The sequence below is a fragment of the Panthera tigris genome, chromosome B1 (genome assembly GCF_018350195.1).
Source record: "Panthera tigris isolate Pti1 chromosome B1, P.tigris_Pti1_mat1.1, whole genome shotgun sequence".
Classification (NCBI taxonomy): Eukaryota; Metazoa; Chordata; class Mammalia; order Carnivora; family Felidae; genus Panthera; species Panthera tigris.
Genome location: NC_056663.1, coordinates 61,194,428 through 61,215,290, shown reverse-complemented (window position 1 = coordinate 61,215,290; position 20,863 = coordinate 61,194,428). Strand labels below are relative to the sequence as shown.

Below are 20,863 nucleotides of genomic sequence, written 5' to 3'. Positions count from 1 at the left end.
TAATATAAATGTTAAAACTGCTTGTGGAACATTTGCTAGATAAATATAAATTGAATATCTCAATGGCTTTGGGTAATGTGGTCATATTAACAATATTAATTTTTCCTATCCATTATTGGGAGAATTAATATTGTTAAAAGATATTGTGTTTTGAATTTCAAATTCCACTTGTTCATGGCTGGTATGCTGGAATTAAGTTGACCTTCGTACATTAATCTTATATCCTGCTGTCATTGCCTGTTAGTTACAGGAGTTAGTTTGTCCGTTGTTTCAGATTTTCTTCATCTAATTTGCAGACAAAACAATTTCATTTCTTTTTTTCCTTACCTGTGTATGTTTATTTCCTTTTATTTTTTTCTTACATTAGTTAGAACTTGCAATATGATGTTGAAAAAGATTGTTAAGGGGGACAAGGGGATGGTATCCTTGACTTTTGCCTTATCTTAGTGGGCAAGCTTTGAGTTTCTCACCAGTAAGTGTGATATTAGTTGTATGTTTTTTAGATATCTTTTATCAAGTAGAGAAAGATCCCTCCATTCCTAATTTACTGAGAATTTTTATCATGAATGGGTGCTGGATTTTACCAAATGCTTTTTCTGCATCTATTGATATGATCACGTGATTTTACACATACCAATTTTAAAACGAGAACAAACCTCAATAGTTGATAATTCAAAATTACTAATATCTAAACAGTATTTTTATAGGCAAAAGTGTGATCATACAGGCATCAGGATACATTGCTTGAAGTAGAGAAATTGACACATTATTCTTATAGGGTATTTGACAATAACTATCAAAATTTAAATACACTCTCCCTTTAACTTAGCCACTCAACTCCTAGGAATTTCTGGTAAAAATAGACACACAAACATGCATAAGTGCATGTTGAATGTTGTAAAGTAGCCATATACGATAAAAACCTAGAAATAACCTTAATGTCCATCAATGAGACATTGTTTAAATAAATTATTGTACATACATGTAATGAGTACCTTTATGGCTATATAAAGGAGTATGATAGGGGTGCCTGGGTGGCTCAGTTGGTTAATCATTAGACTCTTGATTTCAGCTCAGGTCATAATCTCACAGTTCATGGGTTCAAGCTCCATGTGGAGTTCTGTGCTGACAGCACAGAGCCTACTTGGGATTCTCTCTCTCTCTCTCTCTCTCTCTCTCTTTCTCTCTCTCTCTCTCTCTCTCATCTGTCAAAATAAATAAACTCTAAAAAAAATCTAAGAAAAATAAAAGAATATGATAAAATCTGTATGCTAAATTGCAAACATGAAAAATATAGAAAGTTAATAAAACAAAGCACAATAACACAAAATCCTCCCATTAGGAAGTAATTGTGTTTGTATGAATGTGTGCCTATAGAAAATTTCTGCAAGAGTGGGAGTGAAATTGAGTGGCCTGGGAGAGGGAGGTACACAATATGCACTCCCTTCTCTGTCATTTAGTTGTTCTCCTCCACATTATTTTTGTAAGATTTTAAATTTTAAAGAAAATATTTAAAAATGGATACCATTTATAACATCTTTACAAAATATTTTCCTTCCTTTCACACTTAGCTAACAAATGATGATATTTTTCCTCAATTCCTTCAAAATAGTAAATTACAACAGCATAGAAAGATATTTATATTTAGAAGAGAAAGTATAATCATTTTTCTTAATAGGCAATTAGTTTTAACCTCCTTAGAGATAAAAGGATCTGATATTCTTTTAATATAAAAAGCATCTATTTAACCTATGTAATTAGCTCTCTCTAGCTATAAATCAGAAATCTAAGTAACATAATTGGACTTTGAACCTAAGTATTTTAGTCTTCATCATTTAAAGACATTGGTGTAGGAGACGTTAAGTTCTATCTAAAATACCTCTTTAAATGTTACCTTCTTCATAAATTATCCAGTTTTTCCTTTCTTCCAAGGTCTCCACTATCCTCTTGTTTATTTTGTAAACCATACTTCATTAAACAATATTTGAACCCTCCTTTGTTGTTATTTTTTTCTAATCTTACTGTCTTCCCTCCATTAACAGATATTCATGAAACAAGAATTGAATGGCAGAGAAAATGGCTTATTTGTGAATGAATTCCTGATGATCATCATCCACAGTATGCAATCAACTGAGTTTTTTCTATCCCCCATGTCATTCCAGTGTAGGCTTCTTGTGGTTGGCTGCTCATACTGCCCTCCTCTATTAACCAGCATAACTCAAACCCTGTTCTCGCAACTGAAATCTCGGTCTCAGGAGACTTAGAAGTAGACACAGATGTACATTAATTAAAATCTTCTTTACAAACTTTAAAGCCAGTATTATGGGATGCAGAGCTGGAAAACTCCACTTAGACCCAGCCTTTCCTTCCTTCAAACACGAGAAGTAGCTAAGCTAAGCTAAGCAGAAGAAGCATAGAAGTCTTTGGACCCACCGGGGAAATAAGAGCTATTTGAAAAGACAGGAAAGTAATATAACTAATCACAAATGACAGTCTTAGAGGAGGCATTTTAGTACACGTGAATACTTCTCATATATTTTGAACTATTTGGTCTGAAGCCTTCTTCTCTAGGCATAAATATATGGGTAGTGGTAAAAGATATAAACTAGAAAATCATTAAAGGGAGTGAATTTGTTCAAAATATAGCCTAATAACCTCCAGGAGAGCAAATATGTTTATTTCCTTGCTATTTCCCTGAAGTAGCTGTCTCTCACACTTTTCCCCAACACAAATATGGCATATTGTTCCCATTCTCTCCATTCTCAACTGGCAAAATCATATAATTATCTCTTTGTACTTGAAAAAGAAAGTAACCTGAAATTTCATCTAAGTCAGAAGTCAACATTTATTTTTTCCAAATATTGTGTCAACTTCAGCTCAACCTTAAGTTATTAAATATATAAACAAATTACTATAATACGGGTAGATAAAAAGTATTTTGAATGTGCCATAGGCACAATGATAAAGGAGAATTTAATTCTTCCTTGTGCTGGGACACGTGTCAGAGAGAGCTGGATAGAGATTTCTCAATAATTAATGTTTATTGAATGCTTACACTGTGAAAAGGGCTTTACACAAATTGTGTCTTTAATTTTCACAAAACAAAGGGAGATAGATAGTACAATTATCATCTCTATTTTATAAACAAGAAAACTGAGTCTTGGGGAGTTTAGTATGCTCGAAGTCATTCTGCCACCAAGAGATGGAGACAAACTTCAAAGCCAGCCAGTCTAATTTCAAGTAACATACCAATAACCATCATGCTAAAAGCCTCCTCATTAATGGAGTGTTTACCAGAACAAAGGAATAAATGGACAGAACATTTCCCCAGGAAAAAATCTGAGACATAAGAAGAGTCTATGATTATAAAATATATTAACATGTTTAAAGGAAAAAATTAGCAGTGACTAACCTTTTCACAATGCCTACTCGGTATGGATCACACCCTGTTCTAATCGCTTTGTATAGTAACTCATTAATCCTTAAATCAGCATCATCAGAAAATACCATTTTTATCATTCCTACTTTAAAGAGAACTGAAGTACAGAGAATTTAATTGACCTCCTTAAGATCGCACGGCTAGCAGATTGGGGCTAGACTGAAGTCTGGCAGTCCAGTTCTGGCCTCTGTGTTCTGTTACATCACTCCACACAATGAATTGCCTGCAGTGGTAAGACTGCAATGTGTCACCAGGAGAGAGTTCCAGAGGAGGCTGTAAAGCTGCCTGGGTCCTGTTACAAGGGACTATGCCAAAGATTTTGGACTGTAATCAACAAGCCCCTGATTTTCAGCAGAAGTGGGGATAATATGATAGTAATGATGTTCTGTGCTGTGTATTTGAAAATATAATCACTGTTGTCTTATTTTTATATTTGAGAAACATGCTTTTTGTTTTTGCAATGCGGAGCATTGGAAGTAAAACTTGACCACATTATAATGATTGCTAAAAATGTTCAGTCTAATGAACTAAATTTTCTTCTTATGAGAGGTTCTCCAGTATCTAGGGATTATATCCTCTGGAAAGTGATATCAGAATAGAGAATCCAAGAATTACATATTCAGCCAAAAAAGAATGTGGATTAAAATATGCTGAGGAATTCTACGTTAGGCAAAAGTAACTCAGCAATTTTCTTAAAGGTACATAGAGTTATAATAAAATTATTTATCATCTATAAAATGTATAGAAGAGTGTCTCACTTATATAATATGTTTTATAAGTAATAAATATTATGTTTCAAAAATATTACAATATAATAAGCAACAAATTCTGCAACCTCAATAACTAGAATAAATGTCCATGTGTGTATATATATATATATATACACACACACACACACACATATATATATACACATTTGTTTAATATATACGTATGTATATGTGTATATATATATGTGTGTGTATATATATATATATATATATATATAGCATTAGAAAACCTTGAGAAATAAATGAAACATGATTAACTTTAGGTATTATCTGTGTTTTAAGAAGAGTTACACTAATTCACTGTCCAAAATACTATTACCTCTTTTTAAGTGCAATTAATATTAAAAAATAATATAAACTATAGACTTTGGATGACAACGATGTGTCAGTGTAAGTTTCTCAAATATAACAAAGGTACCGTCCTGGTGGGAGTTGTTGACAACGGAGGAGTTCGTGCAAATGTGGGGACAGAGGGTATATAGACATTTTCTGTAACTTTTGCTCAGAATTGCTGCAAAACCAAAAAAAAAAAAAGTGTTGCAAAACCTCTAGATACTAACTGGAAGATCTATCGGTAGTGAGGTACTTAAATGGTTATATAAACATCTACTTATAAATGTATAAAAAATTACATGTTCGCAAACATATAATTAATTTGTAATTGTAAAAAGGAATGTGTATACAAAAAAATAAACGATTTCAAATCCTCAATTTGTCCCTTTTATCTAGCTAGCTACCATCTTTCTATACATAATCTGAAGCAGAATATCCAGAATCTTAGAGCTTCCGTTTTTGATTCTATAGAAGGACCATAATAGGCTTTAGTATAAAACTTTTGGAATGTTGTAAAAAATAAATAAATTTAAATCACTTAGTAAAAACTTTGCATGTATTAAGTGTGTAATAAATGCCGGATTTCATTCTCCCTAGGACAATATCAACACATTTATATACTCCACAGGCTAAATCTTACATAAGTACAAGAAGCATTATTTTAAAATAATTATAAGTTCAATTCTATTCAACAAACATTTTTGAGACTCTACTATAAATAAGTCCTGTGATTGAATCTTTCCATTATGGATATTTCAGCATTATAACAATGGAAATATAAATATCAGAGTCATATATTTAATAATTATATAAGGAAATTCAGATTTTCTTTTAAAAATGGCCTTTAACATTATGAATTCTAAAAGTGCATAGTTAAAATAGAAGAGTTTTAGGACTCACATTCCTTTGATATCTGTTTTAATAAATAGTATTTTATATTAGCTTCATCATTCTTTTATATAATGCCTTTTTACAGGGCCCAAAGCATTTCCTTTTTGATGCTTTTTCAACCTTTGGTGTAAATGGAGCAGAAATTAACATGGCTAGATTTGTCCTATAATAACTTCTTCAACCTTACTGCTTTGTTATGCCAAAACTTTTTTTTTTTTTAATATCAGCAGCATCCATTGATTGGTGCCTGAAACACTGATCTAGAAATAGTGTTAATTATCTGCAGCTGCACAGGCAGCAAAGGGAGCATAAAACACTAGGCTTCTTGCTCGCAGTGTACAAAAACAGGGAAACAAAGACTCTCAGCTGTAAGCGTCCCCAGAGCTGCTCCCCATGATAACAGTATAAAGTGGGTCATTTTCCAAACCTGGCAAACTCATCATATATTTTATACTAAGCATCTAAATTTTAGAAAACATGTTGCAGCTTAAGTTTCTCTCCTTATTCATAACACTCTTTTGTTGTAATTGGTGATGATAATGGTAACAAAACCAGCACAAGCACACAGGTAACAGTTGCTTGAGACAAATTCTTCATGAGACAAATATCCAAACATATGATTTTGAACATGACTTACTTGGAGAGTTTACAACCTTCTCCACACTGGCAATAGTGTTCACAGTTAGTGTAAAATGCATCATGAACCTCCTGATCAGTCTATTTTTCTGATATCAAAGATACATATCGTGATTTAAAACACTAGCAATTATTTCAATTGTTTACAAACCTAAGGCAAAGGTCTACCAGTTTCCTAAAGCTAATTGTTAGAGGCTCATTTCTCCTTCATATTTTCATATCCTCCTCTCCCTTTTCTGCTGGCAAGTATTTGTTTATGCAATCAATAAATTTATTATTAAAGTAAAATTTGTATATAACATTATATAATTTTCAGATATACAAAATTATACATCGATACCTATATACACCACAAAGTAGTCACCACTAAGTCTAGTTACCATTCATCACCACACAGTAAGTCCCCTTCACCCTATTAGGTAATCATCAATCTGCTCTCTATATCTATGAGTTTGTTTTTGTATTGTTTTGTTCATTCATTTGTTTTGTTTTGTTAAGATTCTATATATGAGTGAAATCATACAGGATTTATTTTTCTCCATCTGATTTATTTCACTTAGAATAACACCCATGCTGTGGTAGAATTATGCCAATATTTCATTCATCTAATGGCTGAATAGTGTTCCTGTGTGTGTGTGTGTGTGTGTGTGTGTGTGTGTGTGTGTGTGCATGCGCATGCCATCCTTTTTATCCATTTACCCATCAATGGCACTTAGGATGTTTCTATATCTTGGCTATTGTAATAATGCTGCAATGAACATGGATATGCATCCATCTTTTCAAATTATTGTTTTCATACTCTCCAGATAAATACCCAGAGGTGGAATAGCTACATCATACAGTAGATCTACTCTTAATTATTTCAAAAATAATTGAAAAGTGTCTGTACTGTGTACTGTGTTCACAAGGGCAACAACCATTGACATTGCCACTGTTTCCTTTTCTCCACATCCTCTCCAACACTGCTATTTCTTGTGTTTTTGATAATAGCCCTTCTAACAAGTGTGAGGTGATATCTCATTGTGATTTTGATTTGCATTTACCTAATAACTAGTTATGATGAAAATTTCTTCACATGTCTGTTGGTCATCTATATGTCTTCTTTGGAAAAATCTCTATTCAGATCCTCTGCCCATTTTTAAATTAGGTCTTTTTTATTGTTTATTTTTTTGAGTTTTTTATATATTTTAGATATTAATCCTTTATAGGATAAATGACTTGCAAATGTCTTCTTCCATTCAGTAGACTGCTTTTTACTTTGGTGATGATTTCCTTTGCTTTGCAGAAGTTTTTCGTTTTAATGTCTCCCCATTTCTTTATTTTTGCTTTTGTTTCCCCTGTCTTTGGAGTCAGGTCCACAAACACACTACTAAGATCAATGTCCAGGAACTTCCCACCATGTTTTCTTGTGGGAATTTTATGATTTCACTTCTTCCATTCAAGTCATTAATCTATTTTGAGTTAATTTATGTATATGGTATAAGATAGTCATTTAGTTTCATTCTTTTGCATGTGGCTCTCCAGTTTTCCCAGTACCATTTATCAAAGACACTATCCATTCATTCTCTGTTTTATGTTCTTGACTCCTTTGTTGTAAATTAATTGTTCATACATGAGGGGGGTTATTTCTGGGCCCTCAATTATGTTCCATTGATCTGTGAGTCCATACTATACAGTTTTGATTACTATAGCTTTGTAGTATACTTGAAATCAGGGAGTATAATACGTCAGTCTTGTTCTTCTTTCTCAAGATTATTTTGACCATTTGGGGTCTTTTGTGTTACCATACAAATTTTAGAATTGTCATTTCTGTGAAAATGCCATTGGAATTTTCATAAGGATTCCACTAAACCTGAAGATTGTTTAGAATAATATGGGCTATTTAACAATATAAATATTCCACTTGATGGGCACAGAATACCTTTCCATTTTTTCTATCTTTGTCACGTTCTTTTATCAGTGTCTTACAATTGCCAGAACACAGGTCTTTCACCTCCTTGGTAAACTCATTCCTAGCCAACTATAATCTTTTCAAATCAATTGTAAATGAGATTGTTTTCTTAATTTTCTTAATTTCTCTTTCTGATAGATTATTGTTAGTGTATAGAAATGCAACAAATTTCTGTATATTGATTTTGTATCCTACAACTTTACTAAATTTTTTAGCTATAATTTTTTTGGTAAAAACTTCAGAGTATATATATATATATATATATATATATATATATAGTCTGTATCATTTGCAGATAGTGACATTTTTACTTATTTCCTTCTAATTTGGATTGATTTTACTTCTTTTTGTTGCCTTATTGCCATGGCTAGGACTTCCAATACTATGTTGAATGAAAGTGAGAATAAGAATCCTTGTCTTATTACTTATCTTAAGGAAAGACTTTCAGTTTTTTACCATTGAGTATGATGTGAGTTGTGGGTTTATCATAGATAGCCTTTATTTTGTTCAGGCATCTTCCCTCTATATATCTGCTTTGTTGAGAGTTTTTATAATAAATGAATGTTGATTGTTAACAAATGTATGGTTTCGTTTGGTTTTGCATATACTGAGATAATCGTATGATTTTTGTTCTTTTTGTTAATGTGGTGTATTATGTTGATTAATCTGTGGATGTTGAAGCATCCTGGCAACATAGGAATAAATCCCACTTGATCATGGTGAAAAATCCTTTTAATGTATCGTGTCATTTGTTTTGTTAATATTTGGTTGAGGATGTTTTCATCTATGCTCATGAAGAATATTGTGTGTGCATGTGTGTGTGCATGTGTGTGTGTGTGTGTGTGTGTGTTTCTCTGGTTTTTTCTTTGGTTTTGGCAGTAAGGTAATTCTAGACTCATAAAATTAGTTTGGGAGCATTCTTTCCTCTCCAATTGTTTGGAAGACTTTGAGAAGAACAGGTATTAACTTCTTGAATATTTGCTAGAATTCACTAGTGAAATCATCTGGTTCTGTACTTTTGTCTGGTTGGGGATTTTTGGTTTCTGATTCAATCTCCTTACTAGAAATTAGTCTATTCATATTTTCTATTTCTTCATAATTCAGTCTTAGAGTATTGTGTATTTCTAGAAATTTATCTATTTTGTCTAGGTTGTCCAATTTGTTGGTATAAAATTATTTGTAGTATTTTTATGAACCTTTGTATTCCGATGGTATCAATTTTAACTTCTCTTTTATTTCTGATTTTATTTATTTGAGGCCCCCAGAGAGAGTCCCAGCAACTTCTTGTCTATCCAGCAGATACTTTAAGATCAGTAATTGGGTCTTCTTCACATATGTTCTAGGTTATTTTCAAACTGTTGTTTTTGTGCTGGATCCCAGGACAAGGGATTCTGTGTTCTCCATTCCCTATAGTTCTACGGTTTTCCTGGATTAATTCCCACTGGTTTTCAAGGCAAAGCATTTGGGTTGTCATCTGTCCTGTGAAGGATCTAAGCATTGGGGTGCCTGATGTAGAGCACAGACCCTTAACTTCTCAGGGAAAAGTCCCATATTTTTGAGATCCATCCTGATTACGGATTGCTGTTCCTGTTGTGTTTTTTTTCCCCCAACATGCCCTTTTCTCCTTTTTTGTAGAGGCTCTGTTCATTCAGTTTTTAGGTCTTTTTCAGAGGAAATTATTCCATATGTAGTTATAAATTTGTTGTGTCCATGAGAAGAGGTAAATTCAGGATTTTCCTACACTGTCTCTTGAACACATCTTTCTCAATAAATTTATTTAAAGATATTTGTTGATTGGCTCCTATGTCCTTCCCAGACTATCTCCAACAAATACTCACAAGGCGCACAGAAAAAAAACTTCAGACTTAGATTATCTAGGTTGACCAGTTCAATTGATCAAACTACCCAATTTTCCTCTCTAACATTCAAAAAGAAAAGCTCTTTTCATACATTATTCAAAGAACGATATACTAACCAGTATGTCAAGTCACATATAAAATTGTAAGTAAGACATAGACCTTACCTTCATGAGCTTCCTGTCACTTGCAGGAGATTCATGTTACACAATTTATTACAAATGTAAGAGTATTTAAAAATGAGAAGCGCAGGGTTCTAAGGTAATGGAAAAATTGATGTTTTATCTAGTTTGAGGAGGGCGGGAGAATTAGGAAAACCTCTTTAAACAATGACATTCGCCCTACAGAAGCAAACAAGAAATTTCACCTTCTCTTTTATGAGATCAAGAAAAAAGAAAGTTGTTCTTATAAATAAAAACAATAGTAATTTCTAATCTAAACTATGTAAATGGTCAAAATTGATTAATTAAGCCTGTTTTCCTTGTTTCCCATACCCCATCCCCAAAGTGCACACACCCCAGATTTAAGACTTGCTTTATTTACATTAGCCACCTTTATTGATCAAACTTCTTGGCAAAACTCTCCTTCCCTAAGTGTTGTATAAACATTCACTATGTACCTACATCCTCAAAGCAAATAAAGCATATCAAATATTAATCTTAAAATCAATTCTTTGGAACTAGCTATTTATTTATTGAATATAGTGTGTACTGAGTGCAAATTTTATAATAGTTTATCAGAAATAGAACAGGACTAAACAGTATTTACATAAAACACTTTGAAGTCCACTTACTTAAAGCACAGTAGACTCCCCCACTGCCCCAGCTTATCACTATACCAAAGGCAGAGTTGGCAATGGTTCTCCTTTTAAAACATTGCACCTGTTTATATTAAGAAACACTCTAGCTTTTGTTCTGAGTCTTTATCACATTAAGGAAGTTTCTTTTTGTCTGTAGTTATATCTTTGTTGAATAAGAGAAGCAGTGAGACATAATAGTTGTAAAAACATGGACTTTGGTGTCAGTAAACACAGACTGGAATCAATGCTCTGAAAATTCGCAGCTTTGTGATATTGAATCAGTTACTTTAACCTCTCCTGGCTTCAGTGTTCAGCGATTGTGGAAAGGAGAGAGTCTCTCTGCCCTGGGCATGAGATGAACTGTGAGTGAGGACTTCAGTTGCTCTTTGACTTGGTCCAGGGAGCCCGGGGGGGGGGGGGGCAGGAAATGGCCAATGAGGTGTTAACTTTAACTGTGTGTTAAATGAAAACCTTTCCCAGGGTCTCTGACACTTGTGATAAAACAGTTTTTGCTTTTATGAAATAAATTGACTAAGTCTCTGAAACTTAAGTGAGGGATTACACATGAATGTATTTCAACACCAGCCTCCTGCTGATTTCTCAAGTAAAAATCAACTCTCTCCTAACTCTCCATACATACATTTGCATACTAATATTTAAATTTTTGTGATTAATTAATGTGAGTCCAAGCAATCCAGAAACTTTGGAATCCTAGGGAAATAAATAGAAAAATAAAATTCTGGCCCAATGTTTTGGTATTTCTTTATAAGGGTAACATAGAGGACATGCTTGAGTGTGGAACATATTGCTGTTAACTCTGCTTTGCCATGCTGTGCCCTCCCACAGCATATTGACTTTATAGCAACATTATTTCTTAGAAGCCTTTTATACTTTGCATTCCCAGACTTGCTGTCTTTCTTCCTCTTACTTACTTCTGCAAGTATATTATTGGTATGCCATGATTCTTTGTCCCAAGTGAACTTATTCCTAAACTCTTTATCTTGGCTCCATTAGCCAACCTGTCTTGGCATTTGAAATCTCCCACAATAGATGTGGCATGATGGAATAAATTCCTCCTCTACTCCATTCAGCAGGTTATAAAAGGCTTTATGCATATGTGCTTTCAAACTAATACGAAAAGTCAACAAAACTTAAAGTTTGTCATTTTCTAGAAATTCTACTTACATTCTTATTCTCTAAAGTCTTTATTCTCTGTTGGTATGTTTGAATAAAGACTTTAGAGTAAGGACACTAAAATAAAAATGCAATTAATCTCTGAACATACCCAGACAGTGAAATTCCCTTGCTCATTTGACGTAAAAGCAGTACAGTCCCAATGTCACAAAAGAGAGTGTTCCCATAAAGAGAATTCTTTTAAAAGTAATAAAGGGGATAGATACACCTGCTTACTTCAGTCAGTTACCTGTGATTTCACTTTTGGTTGTGCCATGTTTCAATACTTAAGACAGCATGAAACTACACAGGCTGTTTCTAAATTACTGATCCTTCTCAAAATAGAGCTTATCTGACAGAAGCAGTGATATCATTGTAACACAACATTTAAAACTCTTTCTTCTCTTGGAATTTTGTGCCAGCTTCCAGACTACAAGGACTCTACCAGTATGAGTGCTTCCTTAAAGGTAGGTGTCCTGAAGGGTTCTAGGTCCATATCTCTATACTGTGACTTTTTCTTTTTTAATGAACATCAATCATTTGTTTCATTTTTTCTTTGTCTTGTTTATTATTATTATTATTATTACTATTATTATTATTATTATTTGCCCTTTAACTTTGTTTCCAATTCTTCTTTGAGGAAAATAGGCATAAGCGTAAATATTTAGAGGGTACCAAAATGGTACTTACTCCTTAAAGTTGAAAAAGTGTGAGTATGCAGATATAGTACTTCAATCTCCACAAACTCCTCTTTATTTAATAATATATGCCTAAATTCTATAATCCATAGTAATTCTGATTGATTAGTGTTTAACCCAAGTGAATCATAATTATATTAACCAATCTTCTGAAATTGTTTCAATAAAACTCTGGATATAAGCTTAGCAGACATTGCCAAATATTTACATTCTGCAGTTATTCATAGTAAGGAATACTGTTCAATCAGTGAAATTTAATTTAATAATGTTTACCTGTGTGTAAGCCTCCGGTGACTAATGCACACTGCAGTCTGAGAATCTTGAGCAATGCATACTTTATGCCGACTACATTTCATCTTTGAGCATGGATCTTTGGCTGGATCTAAAGCTAAAAAAAGTTCAGAAAATATTAAGATACGTTTCAATAAAATGGAGGTATCTCATCTCATCAAACGATTTGATCAAGAAATTTACATAGCAGTTCATCTCTAAATTTTCTTCACATTCCTCCTCTTCTAAGAGATACTTCTATTTTTACCCATATAACTCAGAGTTAATAGATGGCTGCAATTTAATCTTATTCTACTTGGAAGCTAAAATGCATGCAACCTTATGACCAAACAATGTATAATCAAAATAGAAACTTTAAGACCAAAATTTCCTATAGTCGTTACTGTCTTCTAAGCAATAAGGTGCAGAATAAAGTTGGGGCATTTTACTGTAATATCTTGTGTCAGTTGAGGATTATAATTTATACTTTTGCTTTCCCTAGATAGATGCAGGTAGGTGGACCTAAGGGAGTAAGCCCAAAAGATTCTAGTGGGCGTTAATGAGTCCTCTGATATGCAAGAAGAGTCTATAGCTGTACTAGGGGGCTGGTTGAGTGTATCCTGGTAATAATACTGAGATATTGCATTTTCATTTTTAAATTGCTTGTGCCTGATGTCTGAACCCCCATTTCTCTAGACAAAACCCCTATCTTGATGGATGTCAACACAAAGAGTGTGTGATTTGTCGGTGATATTTTAAACAAGAGTCTTATTGAGATTTAATTTGCATACAATTCATTCCATTAATGTTTAAATTCAGTGGCTTTCAGTATATTCACAACTGTGCAACTATTATCATAATCAATTTTAGAGTATTTTTTAAATGGTAATTTATTTATTTTGAGAAAGAGAGAGTGTGTGCCAGAGCATGACCAGGGGAGGGACAGAGAAAGAGGGAGAGAGAGAATTCTAAGCAGACTGCACTGTCAGCCCAGAGGCCAACTGGGGCCTCTATCCCGCGAACCTTGAGATCATGACCCGAGCCGAATCAAGAGTCAAATGCTCAACCGACTGAGTCACCCAGGCACCCCAAGTTTAGAACACTTTTATCTTCTCAAAGAAAGGATACCCTTTAGTCATCACACTCCAAGCCCCAACTCCCCCAGCTCCCTCACATCCATGAATAGTAGCACCCACTAATCTAATTTCTACAGATATGCCTATTCTTTCTTTATGTAAATAGAATTACATATATGTGGTCTTCTGTGACTGGCTTCCTTTGTTTGAAACTATGTTTTCAAGGTCCAACGATATGGTACCATGTATCACTATTTTATTCCTTTAAATTGCTGAATACCACTTCTCTATATAGAGATGCCACATTTTATTTATCCATTCAAGAGTTGAGGGGAATTTTGGTTGTTTCTACCTTTTGTTTATTATGAATAATGCTGCTATTGGTAATTATTATTGGTGATGTCCGATGATATTTTGTTGTGATTTTCATGGGTGGAAAGCCAGTGAGGGAGTTGGCACAAATAAGAAAAAGGTGCTGAGTGTTCGCTTTGGGTACATGTCACAACTGAGAGAAGTAACCCATGCAAGATGAAAGCTGAAAATAAAATTCTAATGCATATAGAAAAGTGGAACCTAAGTGACCTGAAAATTTTTATTTGGAATATACAAAAGTTTTTGGTAAAGCCCTGAGCTCTTTGCTGAACATGAAATGTGGATTTGAGCCAATCTTTTCAAATCTTTTTTTTTTATTTTTTTTTTAACATTTTATTTATTTTTGAGACAGAGAGAGACAGAGCATGAACGGGGAAGGGCAGAGAGAGAGGGAGACACAGAATCGGAAGCAGACTCCAGGCTCTGAGCCGTCAGCCCAGAGCCCGACGCGGGGCTCGAACTCACGGACCACGAGATCGTGACCTGAGCCGAAGTCGGACACTTAACCGACTGAGCCACCCAGGCGCCCCTTCAAATCTTAAACCTAGAGTAAACTAGAGGTAACATCTGGTGTATATATCAAATTTAGCTTTATGAATGTGTTAAATCAATAACCTAATGAAAGTGAATACGTTTTGATAACCAATAAATAAACCTAATTTCAATAAAATGCAGTTATAAATTATATAGAGAGATGCTTTTAGTCAGTCAGAGAAAGGGGAATATCATATGATTTCTCTCATATGTGGAATTTAAGAAACAAAAAAAGATGAACGTAGAGGAAGGGAAGGAAAAATAAGAAAAACAGAGAGGGAAGCAAACCATAAGAGACCTTTAAATACAGAGAACAAACCGAGGATGCTGGAGGGGTATTGGTGTGGGGATGGGCTAAATGGGTGACGGGCATTAAGGAGGACACTTGTTGGGATGAGCATCGGGTGTTATACATGAGTAGTGAATCACTGCATTCTACTCCAAAAAGCAATATTATACTGTATGTTAACTAAATTGAATTTAAATAAATTAATTAAAAATAAAAACATATTTTCTTTGTTTAAAAATATATATTTCAACTAAACTCTTGAGATTTCAAATACTCAACTCAAATTAAACATACTAACACATATAGTTGATAAGATATTTACTAAGAGACATCTTACACCATAATAAAGTGGTCAGTACAATGACTGCATCTATTTGGAACACAAATGTTTAAATTTCCTCCATACTAAAAAAAAAAAAAAAAAAAAAAAAAAGTTTTTGACAGGCAATGATTAGATCAAGTATAGCTTCTCTTAATTTATGAATAATTTCAAAATTTAAGATAAACAATATTAGCTATTTTATTTTCTTTTTTCAAATGTTTTTTATTCATTTTTAAGAGACAGAGAGCACACACGAGCATGAGCAGGGGAGGGGCAGAGAGCGAAAGAGACTCAGAATCTTTTTTCTTTTTAATTTTTTTATGTTTATTTCTTTTTGAGAGACAGAAAAGAAAGAGACAGAGGAAGACAGAGCACGAGCAGGGGAGAAGCAGAGAGAGAGGGAGACACTGAACCTGAAGCAGGCTCCAGGCTCTGAGTTGTCAAGCACAGAGCCCGACACGGGGCTTGAACTCACAAACTGTGAGATCATGACCTGAGCTGAAGTCGGTCGCCTAACTGACTGTGCCACCCAGGCGCCCCAGAGGGAGACACAGAATCTTAAACAGGCCCCAGGTTCTGAGCTGTCAGCACAGAGCCCGATGTGGGGCTCAAACCCACAGACCATGAGATCATGACCTGAGCCAACATCGGATGCTCAACTGACTGAGTCACCCAGGCGCCCCTATTTTATTTTCTATGAAATGTTTAATATACTTTGTTCACCATGCAAATGAAAATTGCTAGAACATTCTAATTATACTGTAGCTGTTTAAACCATCACAAATTAGAAAACCGTCTTATTGAACTACTGTACCTTAAAACTGCATGATTTCTTGTTAGACAACATAAAGGAAAAACATACAATAACTTAGAAGGTATTAAAATGTATTGTTATTTCTAATCGTTAGTCTATTTTGAGTTTTAGTTGTTAATATCACTTTTAAATGTTGATTAAAATTAAATAATTCTGCCTAAAACAAAAAACAAAACAAAACAATGTCTTTGTACCTACGACTGTATCTTATATTCACATGTCATACACTCATTGTGAATATATTTAACCTATGACATATTGTTCCGAAAGGGGAGTGTTTTTGTTTTGAAATACAACACTATGGTACATATGAAACTATCATGACTAATCTAACCTAGTTACACACCAAATGCAGACCATTGATAGTTATTTTTAGTTATTCTTTCTAGTTTTCTTTACCTGATACAGCATGCATTAGATAATTTTCTAAAATTCCATTACACCTCTTACATTACATCTACCTAATTAAAGACATCAGAACTCAAAAATTTGTGTATAATAAGAAGGAAATTACTGGAACAAATATAGCACATGAAAATAAATTCAATGAAAATTTTACATAAAATTCTGCATAAAGGATCAAATAAAAGAGTAGCAGTATTGGGGTGCCTCATGGGCTCAATAGGTTGAGCGCCCGGCTTTGGCTCAGGACGTGATCTCACAGTTCGTGGGTTCAGGCCCTGAGTCAGGCTCTGTGCTGCCAGCTCTGAGCTTGGAGTCTGCTTCAGATTTTGTGTCTCTTCCACTCGCATTTTGTCTCTCTGTCTCACTCTCAAAAACAAATAAAAATTAAAAAAAAATTTAAGTGTAGTAGTGTCAGGAGATTCTTTTGTCAGGTGAACAAAAGAATCAAATACATAGAATCTGCACTAAGGAAAAGATCTCTGTGCATGTGATTTTAACCGTGTGTATTTTTGAGTAGAACTTACATTGTTGGCAGCTTAAAAATTATAAAATATCACACACTGTAAATACAGATGCTTGAGATTTTATTCTTGAAATCACAACAATAACATAGCCATCTTCCCCTAGACTGAAGCCCATGGATTAGACTTAATCCTGTATTTTAAAATAGCCTGGCATAAATTCATCACCTCCCTCTGTTGCTATCCTCTTCTTTCCATCTCATTCCAATTAGCGTTTCCTGTTCTATTCCACATTACTGTATTTAACTTTTTCTCAGGCATCCAGTAAAATAACCCAAGCATCCAGTAAAAAAGATTTCAGTCAGTGCACTTGAATTCATTTGGGTATATTCTTTTTGTCTTAATCTTTCATAATCTTTCTTATGGATGTGAACTAACCTGGGGATCTAACGAATACTGTTTTTGTATTGTTTTGTTTCCAAACAAAGCAGTCTGCATACTAAACAACAGCCTGATACTTTCATCTATGATGTAGTTGCATTTCATTTGTGATACAGGATTTCCCTCACTCTTCCTCCAGAATATTCGGTTTTTAGTCCAGATTCCCCCACTAATTTCTAGACCAGAGTAAGCTAGGGCATATCCAGCCTGATCCAGCTGCTAATGTGGGAGGAAGTGCCTGCACCAGCAAGGATTGGTGTGAGCAGAAAACAAATGTAAGTGTAGACAGGTATGTCAATGAAGAAAGATCTAATTCTTGAAAAGAAGTCCCTATGTAAGGGGAACTGAAAAGTAAGGACACACAATGCGGATGGCAGGTCAAGAAAACAAACGGGGACAGTGACTGAAAGGTGCTGAATTCTCAATTCAGCAGAGAAATCATTAGTATTCATATTCTGTGCAAGTGGTATTGAAAGGAAAGGCAAAAAGTGGTGTCATTAAGGTGGAAAAATAGGTTTTATTGTTACTGTCAAGAACTGAAATAAACTTTAACAGAGAAAATCGGAACTCTTAACCTGTACAAACTGACTTCTAGAATTTAGCAGTGTTTATCCACAAAAAGCCTAGATTTTTAAATTAAGTCCTAATTATTCTAGGCTAAAGCCCTCTTAAATAATTCTGCACCTTATTTTTAGTGGGGTTAATGATGAACCAGTCACCTTAGCTAAGTCAATTTCAGAAAAAATGTTTCTTAGAAACTTGACAAATACAGTAAAAACTTAACTTTCCCAATACTGATTCAGATTTTTCAAACTACTAACTTCTATATAGTCTGATAGGTTCATCTAAAAATTAAAGATTTCTGGACTAGATGATCTCCAAATTCACATTCTTTTTTCAAAGAGTGTTAGTACATTTCAGCATGCACTTTTGGCACCATAAATCCTATGTAGAATGGATCCTCCCCTCAACACATTCAGCATTCTTATTAGAAAGGAGATATATAGGAAAAGCAATTAGAATGCATCAAGTGGAAATTATATACATATATGTGTGTATGTATATATAGTTAGCTATGTGAAAATGTACACACATACCGGTGAAGGAATGGGGGATAATTAGAATGAATGAAAACTTAGGTAGATTTTGAAATACGTACAATGAACAAAATGAAAGAAAACCCCAGTATATGAAGCCAGTATAAATGCATAAAAGTATAAAAGGATGCCCTACTCCTGGAATGACAGATAGTTCAGGAGGGATGAAATACAAAATGTACATACTGCCTTCAAGTATTCTGGAAAACCAAAACAAAACAAAACAACACTAGAGAGGCGGATGAAAGCTTCTTACCTTTTGGAGTTCTACCTTATAGGTAAGGCCATGTCACTGAATGATTTTAATTTGGAGAGTGACATACTTAGGTTTGTATGGTAAAGAGATCACTCACAAAAATTTGGTTACGCTTTGAATAATTTTTGGTCAAGACAAGAAAACTAACAAATATCCAGGAGACAAAGGATAAGAATCCACTGTAAAGGAAGATGGGCATGGGGACAATGCTGACTACAGAGCAAAAATAGAAGATGGTTTTGGGAGGATCAAGCATGGTCTGTTGGAATAGGTATGCTGAGGCAATGGGATATGAATCAGCTGAATAAATGTCTAGCACCTGACCTCCACCATTTGTGGCCTTTTTCTGTAATGAATACAGCTGCAACTGATTTTCTTTTGATTAGTATTTGCCCAGCTAACTTTTGTCGGAACTCCTTTATTTTTAATTCTTAATTTTTATATTTTAACAATGCTCTCAAGAACTCTTGGGCAGATTTATAAGCACAGTCTAAGGGGACCTATCTCTTCTTTTGTTTCAACTGTGACTTTTTTTTTATTTAAAAAAACCTTTTCATGTTTATTTATTTTTGAGACAAAGAGAGACAGAGCATGAATGGGGGAGGGTCAGAGAGAGAGGGAGACACAGAATCTGAAACAGGCTCCAGGCTCCGAGCTGTCAGCACAGAGCCCGACATTCTGAACTCACGGACTGTGAGATCATGACCTGAGCCGAAGTTGGATGCTCAACTGACTGAGCCACCCAGGCGCCCCTCAACTGTGACTTTTTTTAAATGTAATTGCACTCTTCTTTATGGCTTTCTTTTGTGTTTTCAATTCTGCAACATTTTGTTTCTTTTTTTCCTTATCTTTCTTTCTTCTTTCCTTCCTCATAGTGTATTAATTATATTTTTTTAGTACCTTTTTCTTTCTGCTAGTTTGGAAGTTATACAATCTCTTTTAGTGATTTCCTTTAGATTTACATACACATCGAGCATCACTGGATGAGAATAACCATACAATAAGTAGATTACCCTTCTTGTGAAGAGTTCCATGTTAACACCAAATCTTTGACCTTCGACTTCCACACCAATTTCCATGAGTTCCTCTGTACTTTACCATAGAACCACTGCAAAATAGTATTTTTTAAATATTTTTTTTATTTTTTTAATTTATTTATTTATTTTGAGAGAGAGAGCATAATTGGTGGAAGGGCAGAGGGGGAGGAGAAAGAGAATCCCAAGCAGGCTCTGCACTGTCAGAGTAGAGCCTGATGTGGGGCTGGATCTCATGAATGGTGAGATCATGACCTGAGCCAAAATCAAGAGTTGAACACTAGACCAACTGAACCAACCAGGCACCCCGAAAGAGTCCGTATTTCTATTATTATTTTTACTGACATAGCTAATTTAAACTTATCAAGCCTACCAATTTATTTGCCCATAATTGTTTCTTGCAGTTCACGCTGTCTTTTGGGTCCTCTCATATAATTTTAGTTGTTGAAGCATATCATTTTATGGTTTTTTCAACATGTGCAATTTGTGCCATACCTTTTATATATTTCTCTGAATGTATCTTTATTTTCCAATCAATTTTAAAGGATAATTTATCTGTGTCTGGCATTCTTATTTGATAATTACTTTTTTCTAGCCACAATAAAAATATGATTTCATGTTATTTTGCCATCAGTTGCCACCAATTAATAAGTCTGTTTTTAGCCTGTGGTTCTCTGTAAGCAGTCAGCTTTACCCCTCAGATATTATAGTATTTTCTTATCATCAAAACTTTGTGCTGTGAAATGCTTATCTCCATCTATTATAGCAAACACATCAGCAAATATATCCTTCTCTTTGAATTTCAACTGGTAACAGAAGTACATTTAGGTAATGAAAGAACTCTTCAGCCACTAGGAAAAAAAATCAAGAAAACAAAAACTTAAGTTAAACATTCATCATGATTTAAGAGCAGGTGAATTGTGCCATCGAGAGCTGGATTTAAATT

At 34.1% G+C, this 20,863-nt stretch overlaps 1 protein-coding gene across 2 annotated transcripts in view; it reads right to left on the bottom strand.

The window, feature by feature from the left end:
• SPOCK3 (SPARC (osteonectin), cwcv and kazal like domains proteoglycan 3) overlaps positions 1-20,863 on the bottom strand; it is a 494,478-nt gene that overhangs the window by 264,401 nt on the left and 209,214 nt on the right. For both annotated transcript variants that reach the window (XM_015544275.2, XM_042983659.1), the window contains exon 4: positions 12,820-12,934. In XM_015544275.2, the coding sequence (XP_015399761.2) occupies positions 12,820-12,934 (115 nt within the window). The remainder of the gene's footprint in view (positions 1-12,819; positions 12,935-20,863) is intronic.